Below are 14,494 nucleotides of genomic sequence, written 5' to 3'. Positions count from 1 at the left end.
CACACACACACACACACAAACACACACACACAGACACTACATGTGTGTGTGGACAACAAGGACAACATTGATTTTTTTGTCTCTCACATGACCAAGCATGAGAATATATATCCACCCACAAGTCATTTAATGTATTCAGGGAAAGACTAAAAGAGGCTCTAAATTAGCAACACATGAAATCTACGTCTCTCATTCTCAGAACTCCAGAATTTGCTCTTGGTCCCGTCGGGTTCTTCTTGCCTAGTAACAACCCAATGACAGAGGATGTGTGGTGGTGAGTGTGGGCCGTGAATGTGGCTGTATGCTTTGTCATTAAGCGTTCGGCTCTTCAAAAGGAAACGCGTGACTCTAGACTCTAGAACGTTCAACAGGAAGAGGAAACGAAACATCTCTCTTCCCCTGTCACGTGACCTGGGTCCCCCCCCCCCCCCCCCCCCCCCAGTGACCCAGATATAATTGACTGCAGTGGTGGTGTGGGTTAACTGTTATGGGGTTAACCCTAAACCTAACCTCCAGACCACTCCAACCCAAACGGTAAACCCTACCCCCCCTTGGACCGCAGGAACCAAGATAACACATTCCAGTCCAGTCAGTGTCAACTGAGGGGGAAGAGTGGGAGATTCCCCCCCCCATGACTTACCTGTTCCTAGCTTTACTCCTCGTTAGAATCAGAAACTTACTTCTACTATATGACTTCATGACCACAGAGATGAAACTGAATTAAAAATAAATAAATAAAAAAGACGAAACTGGATGTAAGAGATCACACTGGATAAAAGTGTTTTTAATCAGAGTCTATGGAGTTTAGGTGAAATTGTTGATGTGCTTTCAGCTTCTTACTAACGCAATGTTATTTCCAGACAGTTGGCCAATATTTAAAGTGAGGCACAAGTGGCTGCGTCGGTAATTACATAATTTGACAGGCATTTAGAGTCGATTTGGAGCCATATGCAAATGAGACTGGTAGGAAAGGGCAGCGGGGTGTTTTATTGGCCTTGTTAGCAGTAGGCCTTGTTAGCAGTGGGCCTTGTTAGCAGTGGGCCTTGTTAGTAGTGGGCCTTGTTAGTAGTGGGCCTTGTTAGCAGTAGGCCTTGTTAGCAGTAGGCCTTGTTAGCAGTAGGCCTTGTTAGCAGTAGGCCTTGTTAGCAGTAGGCCTTGTTAGCAGTGGGCCTTGTTAGCAGTGGGCCTTGTTAGCAGTAGGCCTTGTTAACAGTGGGCCTTGTTAGCAGTGGGCCTTGTTAGCAGTGGGCCTTGTTAGTAGTGGGCCTTGTTAGCAGTAGGCCTTGTTAGCAGTAGGCCTTGTTAGCAGTAGGCCTTGTTAGCAGTAGGCCTTGTTAGCAGTAGGCCTTGTTAGCAGTAGGCCTTGTTAGTAGTGGGCCTTGTTAGCAGTAGGCCTTGTTAGCAGTAGGCCTTGTTAGTAGTGGGCCTTGTTAGTAGTGGGCCTTGTTAGTAGTAGGCCTTGTTAGCAGTAGGCCTTGTTAGCAGTAGACCTTGTTAGCAGTAGGCCTTGTTAGTATTGGGCCTTGTTAGCAGTAGGCCTTGTTAGCAGTAGGCCTTGTTAGTAGTAGGCCTTGTTAGCAGTAGGCCTTGTTAGTAGTAGGCCTTGTTAGTAGTGGGCCTTGTTAGCAGTGGGCCTTGTTAGCAGTGGGCCTTGTTAGTAGTGGGCCTTGTTAGTAGTAGGCCTTGTTAGTAGTAGGCCTTGTTAGTAGTAGGCCTTGTTAGTAGTAGGCCTTGTTAGCAGTAGGCCTTGTTAGCAGTAGGCCTTGTTAGCAGTAGGCCTTGTTAGCAGTAGGCCTTGTTAGCAGTAGGCCTTGTTAGTAGTAGGCCTTGTTAGCAGTAGGCCTTGTTAGCAGTAGGCCTTGTTAACAGTAGGCCTTGTTAGTAGTGGGCCTTGTTAGTAGTGGGCCTTGTTAGCAGTGGGCCTTGTTAGCAGTAGGCCTTGTTAGCAGTAGGCCTTGTTAGTATTGGGCCTTGTTAGTAGTGGGCCTTGTTAGCAGTGGGCCTTGTTAGCAGTAGAACTTGTTTGCAGTAGGCCTTGTTAGCAGTAGGCCTTGTTAGCAGTAGGCCTTGTTAGCAGTAGGCCTTGTTAGCAGTAGGCCTTGTTAGTAGTAGGCCTTGTTAGCAGTGGGCCTTGTTAGCAGTGGGCCTTGTTAGCAGTAGGCCTTGTTAGCAGTAGGCCTTGTTAGTATTGGGCCTTGTTAGCAGTAGGCCTTGTTAGCAGTACGCCTTGTTAGTAGTGGGCCTTGTTAGTAGTGGGCCTTGTTAGCAGTAGGCCTTGTTAGTAGTAGGCCTTGTTAGTAGTAGACCTTGTTAGCAGTAGGCCTTGTTAGCAGTAGGCCTTGTTAGTAGTGGCGGCGTTGAAGAGTTCTGACAAAAGTCATGACAAACGTTCTCTAAATGGTGATTCGATGTAAACGAAGAAGAAAAGTGTCATGACACTGTGATGGCAATGGAAAGAAACATTTTCATAACACACAAATACAAACACACACAGACAAAAAACAAAAGTGAATCTAATCCTCTACAGAGCAGTAAAATTGCCAACCAATTTCCTTGAAGGTCTCTCTCTCAGAACGGTCTCTCTCCCTCTCCCTCTCCCTCTCCTCTCTCTCTCTCTCTCTCTCTCTCTCTCTCTCTCTCTCTCTCTCTCTCTCTCTCTCTCTCTCTCATTCTAAAAGCAATTCATGTTTAAAAAAATATATATATCTAAAAAATCTAAACAAAAACATATTTTTCTATTCTGTTCCTGCTCAAGATTGTAGGTGTTGATGAGCTCCTTTTTACACTAGACACTTTCCTAGGTGGCATGTCATTTTGTTACACACGCCTGAAACATGGCAAAGGCATTGTGTGTGTCACATGTTGTGTGTAGGCTTTCCTCCATCGACATCATGTGATGAGACAGACACGAGGGCTCTTAAGATTGTCAGGGAGCGTTTTCACTGACATTTGATTTGTATGTCCTCTCCATGCATGAGCGCAACCCATCACTTCTGACGTTCATATAGATTAGCTTATTTCACAGTCTGACAGGCAGACCAAAGCCTTTTAAATAGCCAAGACTTCTAATTTGTGCACAATATGAGCTTGTTTTCCGAATAAATTAATTGGATGTTGGTGCGTTTTGCGACGGAGGCACCAGGGCCACAAAAGCAACACCGGAGAGGACACATCGTCCGTGGCCCATTATGACGAAATTTTCCAAGGACAGCCAGCTCAGGTCAAAGGTCAACAGGAAGTTTGTGTTCTGTGCTTCTTAGAGGCAAAAAAAAAAAAAAAAACAGAACTGCAGTTTCTCATAAAAATAAGGAAGTTTAATGCAAACTGCAGTGACGATGCAGGCAGAACATCTCTGATTTATTAAATCCTCTGTTGCTGTTTTCATCTTGATGTACATGCTGCGTTACTGTGCTGGAAAGCTCAATTCAAAATGGAGTTGCGTTCAGACTCAGAGCCCTCGTCTACGTGTGTGTTGAGAAATAGAAGCCCATACAGTAGCTAGCTTGATGAGAGAGAAAATACACCATTTCACTGAAACCCTGAAGCTTTTAAATGAATGCAGAGAAATCTGCAGTTCTACGCCGGAAACATTTCAACCTTGCTTGTGATATTTAGGTCGCTATGGTAACATGACTCAAAGGCAACTGGAACTCTCCATACAACGCTAATTGTTTGGATTTCATGGAAAAGACCAGTGCATCAGTAGAAATTCGGCCCACTCTGTATAGCACTCAACAGACCTAAATCGGTACCTAATGAAGCGGCATTAAACATTTTTTTTTTAAATCCTTGTAAAAAGATGCTAATCTTTTTTCTCCGAGCGTACATGCAATGATCATCCTGGAGCAACACCAAGTGAAGCTCCAGCGTTGAGTCGCTGAAATACATCAAGGATGGAGCGAGTATTGCACATTTCTACTGATTAGACAGAGCCATTTGTCCAAACCCAGGACATGTTGTGTTGCAGTGTACCAGCTGGTCACTAATGAAACATTGCATCTATAGGAACCTTTTTTTTTCACTGCGTCAATACCCAGAATCCATTTATCACAAGATGCAGACCTATAGGATTTAGTGTCCATATAAACATTGTTATGGTATAGAACAGTATGTTTGACTCTCTCTCCCTCTCTCTCTCTCTCTCTCTCTCTCCCCTCCCTCCCTCCCTCCCTCCCTCTCTCTCTCTCTCTCCCTCCCTCCCTCCCCCCTCCCTCTCTCTCTCCCTCTCCTCTCCCTCCCTCCCTCCCTCCTCCCTCTCTCTCTCTCTCTCTCTCTCTCCTCCCTCCCTCCCTCCCTCCCTCCCTCCCTCCTCTCCCTCCCTCCCTCCCCTCCCTCCCTCCTCCCTCCCTCCCTCCCTCCCTCCCTCCCTCCCCCCCTCTCTCTCCCTCCCTCCCTCCCTCCCTCCCTCCCCCCCTCTCTCTCTCTCTCCCTCCCCCCCCCTCCCCCCCCCCCCCTCCCTCCCCCCTCCCCCTCCCCCTCCCTCCCTCTCCCCTCCCTCCCTCCCTCCCCCTCTCTCTCCCTCCCCCTCCCTCCCTCCCCCCTCTCTCTCTCTCCCTCCCTCCCTCCCTCCCTTATCGTCACAGGATCACTGCTTCTACCACGGGCATGTAAGAGGACACATGGACTCCTGGGCCGCCCTTAGCACATGTTCAGGAGTGAGGTACGTAAAAAATATTTAAAAAACACAACAACAAAAAACATTTGATTTTTATCATCATTTCTAACCTGTTCTTGGATGTTCAGTCTCTTGGTAGACGTTTCCCTGTTTAGGCACTGATCCAGAATCAGCTTGACTTTTACGAAATCCTAACCTTAATCATTAGTTGTAACAAATGCAAAAACTGACCTCAGTTCAATGTCTAGAGGCACCTTCCAGCTGGAGTAAATTCTGTCATGTTTCTCCAAATGATCCATAAGAGGAGAATAACAAAGTTCCACCTCAAATACCCAGAATTCAGTCTGATATTTATTTTATTTTACATAACTCTGTTGCTGGATTTAGACTACCCCAGGCAAGTAGTGTGAGTTTTTCATAAAACTCGCTGGCTAATTCAATTCCTCAAATCTTCTTTTTTTTCGGGGATACAGACGGCAGTTTAGAGAGTCTTTAAATTTTCCCTGCCTCGGAAACAGAATTTAATAGGAAGCTTCTTGCATATCAAATGCTTTGAAATTGGAGCTCTCCTGTGGGAAAAATATGTCCCCTGTCGCCACCCGTACACCCTGAGAAATATATTCATGAATGCGATTCAGCCAAAGACCTCGAGTTTCTAGCTCAATCGCTCTTGATTAGAAATTAATTCCTCAAGCCAGCTCGGTCTATCCTAGACTGACAACAGCGTTTCACACAAGTTTGTTCTCCAATAACAATAGTTTTATCTTTCGTATCACTGATACTCTTTATGTCTCTCAGACAGGCAAGAGGAGCTAATTTGTAGTGGCTGTTTGTCCTGGCTGAGGATGTGGTGAGATGCGATCAGTCACAGGTTAGAAGGAAACCGAAGAGACAGACAGACGTGAGGTGAAACCGAGGACAGCAACTCAACAGAATGAAAATGTCGAACCCACACAGAGAATGTGAAGAAGAAGAAGAAGAAGAAAAAAACTCAGTTGATCAAATAACAACGTTCAACAAAGGCAAGAGCTAAACTAAAGGGTCACACTTCAAACAAGATTCAAATCCGAAGGCCAGTCACTTTGTAAGGCCTACCAAAGACTCTTCATAGAACAGTCATAAGCATTGGCATGCTACAGAAAAGGCAGCAAAGCGTTGAGCTCTATCACGTAATCATAGGCTTTATTACACTGGCCTGTTTTCCTTGGACATGGAACGGCACGAGGGCGTAGTTAAAAGGGCACCTGGTAATGCTGACAAGGGAGGTCATACCCCCTGCTCGAGTCATATTAGTTAGTGAGACGCGTCATCAATAACAAAGGTTCCACTCGTGGAACACCCAAAAGGTTCCGGAATCCCTTCTGCCATTCCGTTCTATTGTCTGTGTTCCATCGCTGACCTTTTCCCGCTCTTCGCAGCAGGTCTCCCGGCTGTGGTGCGTATACAGTTCCCTCCCAGCTCATATTCCCCAGCGGCCACCGTCACGCACCAAAGACAAGTGTTTCTGTATTGACTCCAAATGGAATTAGGCGGTAACAGGAGGGTGAGCTGGACTCACCCAAACCCTGAACTTCAACGAACCTGACTTGTCACGGTGCCAATGTAAGCCAGGGAATATTGTGTTCAGTTTCGACGTGCCATGACTGTGTGTGTGTGTGTGTGTGTGTGTGTGTGTGTGTGTGTGTGTGTGTGTGTGTGTGTGTGTGTGTGTGTGTGTGTGTGTGTGTGTGCTCACGTGTCTGTGCCTGTGTGTGCATGCTTCACATGCATACCTTTTCATGAGACCCATTTGATTCCCATTTGATTCCCATTTGATTCCCATTTGATTGACATGTATTGTGCGTGTTTCTTTGCTGTGCTGATATCTACTGGGACAAAGAGCTCCATAGTGGAGATGTGGATCACAGTACCTTCTCCAGCCACAGCACACAATGTGGATCACAGTACCTTCTCCAGCCACATCACACAATGTGGATCACACTACCTTCTCCAGCCACATCACACAATGTGGATCACAGTACCTTCTCCAGCCACATCACACAATGTGGATCACACTACCTTCTCCAGCCACATCACACAATGTGGATCACAGTACCTTCTCTAGCCACAGCACACAATGTGGATCACACTACCTTCTCCAGCCACATCACACAATGTGGATCACACTACCTTCTCCAGCCACATCACACAATGTGGATCACACTACCTTCTCCAACCACATCACACAATGTGGCCACATCACACAATGTGGATCACACTACCTTCTCCAGCCACATCACACAATGTGGATCACACTACCTTCTCCAGCCACATCACACAATGTGGATCACACTACCTTCTCCAGCCACATCACACAATGTGGATCACACTACCTTCTCCAGCCACATCACACAATGTGGATCACACTACCTTCTACACAATGTGGATCACACTACCTTCTCCAGCCACATCACACAATGTGGATCACACTACCTTCTCCAGCCACATCACACAATGTGGATCACACTACCTTCCAGCCACATCACACTCTACCTTCTCCAGCCACATCACACAATGTGGATCACACTACTTCTTCACACAATGTGGATCCACTACCTTCTCCAGCCACATCACACAATGTGGATCACACTACCTTCTCCAACCACATCACACAATGTGGATCACACTACATTCTCCAGCCACATCACACAATGTGGATCACACTACATTCTCCAGCCACAGCACACAATGTGGATCACACTACATTCTCCAGCCACATCACACAATGTGGATCACACTACCTTCTCCAACCACATCACACAATGTGGATCACACTACCTTCTCCAGCCACATCACTCCAGGAAGCCTTGACTTCTCTCTGAGTTGGAAAAACACACCGGACGTTTCTTTTCAGTCTCTCTTTTGCTTCCAGGTCATTTTTTTTTTTTACAAGCAAATGTCTTGCAACCTCGACAATATCAGAAAATGGAAAAATTTATCAGAAAATGGAAAATTTTTGGCGCCAGGAATTTGAATAATGTTGGTGACGTTGATCGTATGAGATGTTTTTACTTCTCTCTTAACAAAGGGCCTCCACACAATGCTCCGTCTGCTGCTGGGCAGGTGGTGTTCTCTGTTGATAACATGGATTTTATTTTTTTATTTTTTACATTGAATCATTTTCTCAAGAAAAGGTGCTATCTAGAACCTAAAAGGGATCTTCCACTGTCCCCATAGGAGAACCCTTTGAATGACCCATTTTGGTTCCAGGTAGAACCATTTTTGGGTTCCATGCAGAACTCCTTCGACAGATCTCCTATGGGGACAGTGGAAGACCCCTTTTGGAACCACTTCTAAGAGTGTAGCGCTGGGTAATGCCTGTTTCACTGCAGCAGGAATACAAAGTGTATTCCGACAATTACAATGGAGCTGCAACCAGTGTGTGTGTGTGTGTGTGTGTGTGTGTGTGTGTGTGTGTGTGTGTGTGTGTGTGTGTGTGTGTGTGTGTGTGTGTGTGTGTGTGTGTGTGTGTGTGTGTGTGTGTGTGTGTGTGTGAGGAAGGAAGGGAGGGGTCTGATGTTGAAAGTGGGGTACAGTACAATCTTTCTCTCTCTCTCACACACACACAAACACACACACACACGCACACACACACAACCTCTTGACAGATCGTGATGGAGAGTGACTCACCCTGCCTGTAAATGGCCTTTTACAGCCCTCTATCCTCTTGGACCAGTTCCTTCCAGGCTCCTCTGTATGAGACCACAGGCTAAGACATCCATATAGTACAGCTCTGTTGTTTATAGCTCAAATACCACTTCCCTTCGGGCCACTGGGCCCTTCATCGCCCCCTGCTGGTCAACACTGGAACTACCCCCAGGGCAGTTGTACTGTGACATTAGCAGGATAAATGATGACTTTTCACATGCATTCATGTCATGTAATATTATCATACGTGATAATAATAATAATAATGTTGCTAAACTGCATAAAATATTTGTTGCTGTTTTGGTTCTTTTTAAATTGAGTATTTTTTTGTTGTGTTCGTCCAATCATGCCTCTTTAATCTCTCCCTCTTGCTGAAACAGGGGCCTGATTGCCTTGAACTCAAATGACACCTACTACCTTGAGCCAATCAGAGGGCTGGACTCTCTCCATCACTCGCTGGTCAGCGCAGACGATCTGCCAATCAGAGGGCTGGACTCTCTCCATCACTTGCTGGTCAGCGCAGACGATCTGCCAATCAGAGGCGGGACTTGCGGCCACGGGCATCAGACTGGACACCCCAACCTCCTCTCCGGTCTGTTTAAACCTTTGCATCAAAGGGTGAGGGACACACACACACCAACAGACACAGACACAGCAGTAGACACAGACACACCAACCTACACAGACACAACAACAGACACACACACACACCAACAGACACACACACACAACAACAGACACAAACAGTAGACACACACACACACCAACAGGCACAGACATACCAACAGACACACACACACACCAACAGGCACAGACATACCGACAGACACAACTACACATGAACAGACTTTTGGGCCTAGTGGTTAGAGTGTAGAGGTGGCAGGTAGCCCAGTGGTTAGAGTGTAGAGGCGGCAGGTAGCCCAGTGGTTAGAGTGTAGAGGTGGCAGGTAGCCTAGTGGTTAGAGTGTAGAGGTGGCAGGTAGCCTAGTGGTTAGAGTGTAGAGGTGGCAGGTAGCCTAGTGGTTAGAGCGTAGGGGCGGCAGGGTACCTAGTGGTTAGAGTGTAGGGCGGCAGGTAGCCTTGTGGTTAGAGTGTAGGGTGGCAGGGTAGCCTAGTGGTTAGAGTGTAGGGGCGGCAGGTAGCCTAGTGGTTAGAGTGTAGAGGTGGCAGGGTAGCCTAGTGGTTAGAGTGTTGGGCACTAGCCGTAGTGGTTAGAGTGTAGAGGTGGCAGGTAAAAAGCCTAGTGGTTCTGTTAGAACAAGGTAGTTGTAGACCATCATTGGTTAGATTTGTTCTTAAAGACTTGCCTTAGCCTAGTGGTTAGAGTGTAGGGGCGGCAAGGGTAGCCTTAATTCATCTGGTTAGATTCTCCATTGACCGGCAGGTAGCCAGTGGTTAGAGTGTGGTAATGTTCTCTATCCAGTGGCAGACTGTAGGTTTAACAGACAACCCTAGTGGTTAGAGTGTAGGGCGGCTTAAGTTTAGTGGTTGCAGATGTCAGGCGGCGGCAGGTAGCCTAGTGGTTAGAGTCTAGGGGCAACCAACCAAACCTACAGTGGTTAGACTTTCTATTGTGGTAAATAGCATTTTCTGTTATTATTGTAGGGGCGGCAGGGTAGCCTTGTGGTTAGAGTGATGGGCGGTAGGGTAGCCTAGTGGTTAGATGGCTATTGACGGCAGGGTAGCCTAGTGGTTAGAGTGTAGGGGCGGCTGGTAGCCTAGTGGTTAGAGTGTAGGGCGGTAGGTAGCCTAGTGGTTAGAGTGTAGGGGAGGCAGGGTAGCCTAGTGGTTAGAGTGTAGGGGTGGCAGGGTAGCCTAGTGGTTAGAGTGTAGGGGCGGCAGGTAGCCTAGTGGTTAGAGGTAGGGGCGGCAGGTAGCCTAGTGGTTAGAGGTAGGGGCGGCAGGGTAGCCTAGTGGTTAGAGTGGGGCGGCAGGGTAGCCTAGTGGTTAGAGTGTAGGGCAGGCAGGCTGCAGGCTGAGCTAGTGACAAGGTAAAAGGTAGGCAGTTCTGCAGCCTGAACAAGGTAGTTAGGGGCAGGCAGTTCCTAGACCATCATTGACAATAAGAATTTGTTCTTAAACTGACTTGCCTGGTTAAATAAAACTTCGATAATCAACAGACACAACGAGCCTTAATTCATCTGAACACATTTCACATTCTCCATTGACCGCCAAGCCCAACACAGTCTTTCAGTTGTGTGGTAATGTTCTCTATCAACAGAACGTACACGACTGATAGAAGTTTAACAGACAACCTTTAGACGAAACAGAGATACAAAAGAAAAGTCTTAAGTTTATCTTTGCAGATGTCAGGCGGCAGGTAGGCAGGTGGTTAGGCAGGCCAACCAACCAAACATACAGCAGGATCAAATAACTTTCTATTGTGGTAAATAGCATTTTCTGTTATTATTCTTTGAGGAGAAAGTTTCTTCTTTGTGTGATTAACCTTCTGATCCTGATGGGCATCATTGACATCAGAATTTGATGATTACATGGCTATTGACTAGGTTACATGCAAACCTGTACGACAATCAACAGACGCAGGCACGCAGCGCAGGCAGGCAGGCAGGCAGGCAGGCAGGCAGGCAGGCAGGCAGGCAGGCAGGCAGGCAGGCAGGCAGGCAGGCAGGCAGGCAGGCAGGCAGGTAATGGCAGGCAGGCAGGCAGGCAGGCAGGCAGGCAGGCAGGCAGGCAGGCAGGCAGGCAGGCAGGCAGGCAGGCAGGCAGGCAGGCAGGCAGGCAGGCAGGCAGGCAGGCAGGCAGGCAGGCAGGCAGGCAGGCAGGCAGGCAGGCAGGCAGGCAGGCAGGCAGGCAGGCAGGCAGGCAGGCAGGCAGGCAGGCAGGCAGGCAGGCAGGCATTTTCTGTTATTACAGGCAGGCAGGCAGGCAGGCAGGCAGGCAGGCAGGCAGGCAGGCAGGCAGGCAGGCAGGCAGGCAGGCAGGCAGGCAGGCAGGCAGGCAGGCAGGCAGGCAGGCAGGCAGGCAGGCAGGCAGGCAGGCAGGCAGGCAGGCAGGCAGGCAGGCAGGCAGGCAGGCAGGCAGGCAGGCAGGCAGGCAGGCAGACAGACAGGCAGGCAGGCAGGCAGGCAGGCAGGCAGGCAGGCAGGCAGGCAGGCAGACAGGCAGGCAGACAGACAGACAGACAGGCACACAGACAGACAGACAGACAGACAGACACAGACAGACACAGACAGGCAGTCCTGCAGACAGACAGACCACAGGCAGACAGGCAAACACACAGGCAGGCAGGCAGGCAGGCAGACAGGCAGGCCAGACAGGCAGACAGACAGGCAGACAGACAGGCAGGCAGACAGACAGACAGACAGACTTACAGACAGACCACAGAGAGGCAGGCAGACAGGCAGGCAGGCAGGCAGGCAGGCAGGCTAAACAGACAGGCAGACAGACAGGCAGGCAGGCAGGCTAAACACAGGGCCAGGCAGGCAGAGGCAGGCAGGCAGGCAGGCAGGCAGGCAGGCAGGCAGGCAGGAGGCAGGCAGGCAGGCAGGCAGACAGCAGGCAGGCAGGCAGGCAGGCAGGCAGGCAGGCAGACAGACAGACAGGCAGGCAGGCAGGCAGGCAGGCAGGCAGGCAGGCAGGCAGGCAGGCAGGCAGGCACACAGACACAGACACAGACACAGACACAGACACAGACACAGACACACACACACACAGAACACAGAGAGTGCATTTTGTCCTGCAGAGGAAATGACCATCTCTCTTGTCATACAAGCATAAACACATTATTGGATTTCTCTTAGAGGCTTTTTAGAGGCACATGCGAAATCACTCCGAGGCCAGCTGAAAGCCAGAGGGAATTATACGGTTGGTGGTTTGCTCTGTTGCCGTTGCGTTTCTTTCCCAACAGTGTGAGTCTGTCTTACTGTAGTGTCCTTCCACGGAGGAAGGCGAAAGGCTAAACACAGGGCCTAATTTACTCCACTGTAGTGTCCTTCCACAGAGGAAGGCGAAAGGCTAAACACAGGGCCTAATTTACTCCACTGTAGTGTCCTTCCACAGAGGAAGGCGAAAGGCTAAACACAGGGCCTAATTTACTCCAATTCCTTCCCAGCAGTGAATGCTGATAATGTCCCTGTGGTGAACTCCCTCTGTCATCTCTGTTCTCTGTCTCTCTCTCTGTCGCTCTCTCTCTCTCTCTCTCTCTCTCTCTCTCTGTCTCTCTCTCTCTCTCTTTCTCTCTCTCTCTCTCTCTGCCTCTCTGTCTGCTCTCTCTCTCTGTCTCTCTCTCTCTCTCTGTCTCTCTCTCTGTCCTCTCTCTCTCTCTCTCTCTCTCCTCTCTCTGTCTCCTCTCTCTCTCCCTCTCTGTCCCTCTCTCTCTGTCTCTCTCTCTCTGCCCTCTCTCTCTCTCTGTCCTCTCTCTCTCTGCCCTATCTCTCTCTCTGTCTCTCTCTCTCTCTCTCTCTCTCTGTCTCTGTCTCTCTGTCTCCTCTCTCTCTCTCTCTCTCTCTCTCTCCTCTCTCTCTCTCTCTGTCCCTCTCTCTCTGCCTCTCTCTCTGTCCCTCTCTCTCTCTCTGTCCAGCTCTCTCTCTGTCACTCTCTCTCTCTCTCTCTCTCTCTCTCTCTGTCCCTCTCTCTGTCCCTCTCTCTCTCTCTCTCTCTGTCCCTCTCTCTCTGCCTCTCTCTGTCCTCTCTCTCTCTCTGCCTCTCTCTCTCTGCCTCTCTCTCTCTGCCTCTCTCTATCTCTGTCCCTCTCTGTCTCTCTCTGTCCCTCTCTCTCTATGTCCTCTCTCTCTCTCTCTGTCCTCTCTCTCTCTCTGTCCCTCTGCCTCCTCTCTCTCTCTGTCCCTCTCTCTCTCTCTGTCCCTCTCTCTGTCCCTCTCTCTCTCTGTCCCTCTCTCTCTGCCTCTCTCTCTGTCCCCTTTTCTCTGCCTCTCTCTCTGTCCCTCTCTCTCTCTCTCTCTCTCTCTCTCTCAATTCAATTCAAGGGGTTTTATTGACATGGGAAACATACAGTGCATTCGGAAGGATTTACCTTTTCCACATTTTGTTACTTTACAACCTTATTCTAAAATGGATTAAATCGTTTTTTTTCCCCTCGTTAATCAACACACAAAAACCCATAATGAAAAAGTGAAGACTGATATCTTATTTACATAAGTATTCAGACCCTTTGCTATGAGACTTGAAATTGAGCTCAGGTGCATCCTGTTTCCATTGATCCTCCTTGAGATGTTTCTACAACTTGATTGGAGTCCACCTGTGGTAAATTCAATTGATTGGACATGATTTGGAAAGGCACACACCTGTCTATATAAGGTCTCACAGTTGACAATACATGTCAGAGCAAAACCAAGCCATGAGGTCCAAGGAATTGTCCTTAGAGCTTTGAGACAGGATTGTGTCGAAGCACAGATCTGGTGAAGGGTACCAAAACATGTCTGCAGCATTGAAGGTCCCCAAGAACACAATGGAGTCCATCATTCTTAAATGGAAGAAGTTTGGAACTACCAAGACTCTTCCTAGTGCTGGCCACCCGGCCAAACTGAGCAATCGGGGGAGAAGGGCCTTGGTCAGGGAGGTGACCAAGAACCCAGTGGTCAGTCTGACAGAGCTCTAGAGTTCCTCTGTAGAGATGGGAGAACCTTCCAGACAGACAACCATCTTTGCAGCACTCCACCAATCAGGCCTTTCTGGTAGAGTGGCCAGACGGAAGCCACTCCTCAGTAAAAGGCCCATGACAGCCCGCTTGGAGTTTGCCAAATGGCTCCTAAAGACTCTCAGACCATGAGAAACAAGATTCTCTGGTTTGATGAAACCAAGACTGAACTCCCTGGCTTGAATGCCAAGAGTCACGTTTGGAGGAAACCTGGCATCATCCCTACAGTGAAACATGGTGGTGGCAGCATCATGATGTGTCGATGTTTTTCAGCTGAAGGGACTGGGAGACTAGTCAGGATCGAAGGGAAAGATGAACGGAGAAAAGTACAGAGATATCCTTGATGAAAACCTTCTCAGGACATCAGACTGGGGCGAAGGTTCACCTTCCAGCAGGACAACGATGTCACGCTCGTAGAAAAGGTCGAACCAAGGTGCAGTGTGATTTGATTTGATTTGAGTTCCACATCTTTTATTACTGTGAAACTAAAACAAAACAATAAACAAACTACTTACAAACGTGAAAGCCGTAGTGCACAAAACACTAACACAAACAATATCCCACAACCCAGGTGG

At 48.5% G+C, this 14,494-nt stretch overlaps 1 protein-coding gene across 1 annotated transcript in view; it reads left to right on the top strand.

Annotated features, from left to right (window-relative positions):
- The window catches only part of adam19a (ADAM metallopeptidase domain 19a), a 238,946-nt gene that overhangs the window by 185,757 nt on the left and 38,695 nt on the right, over window positions 1-14,494 (top strand). Inside the window, 2 exon segments of the mRNA XM_064939148.1 lie at window positions 4,584-4,660; window positions 8,683-8,920. Coding sequence (XP_064795220.1) covers window positions 4,584-4,660; window positions 8,683-8,920 — 315 coding nt within the window.

The sequence above is a fragment of the Oncorhynchus masou genome, chromosome 27 (assembly GCF_036934945.1).
Source record: "Oncorhynchus masou masou isolate Uvic2021 chromosome 27, UVic_Omas_1.1, whole genome shotgun sequence".
Lineage (NCBI taxonomy): Eukaryota > Metazoa > Chordata > Actinopteri > Salmoniformes > Salmonidae > Oncorhynchus > Oncorhynchus masou.
Note: the sequence above shows the minus strand (reverse complement) of the source record. Positions and strands in the feature narration are given on the sequence as shown.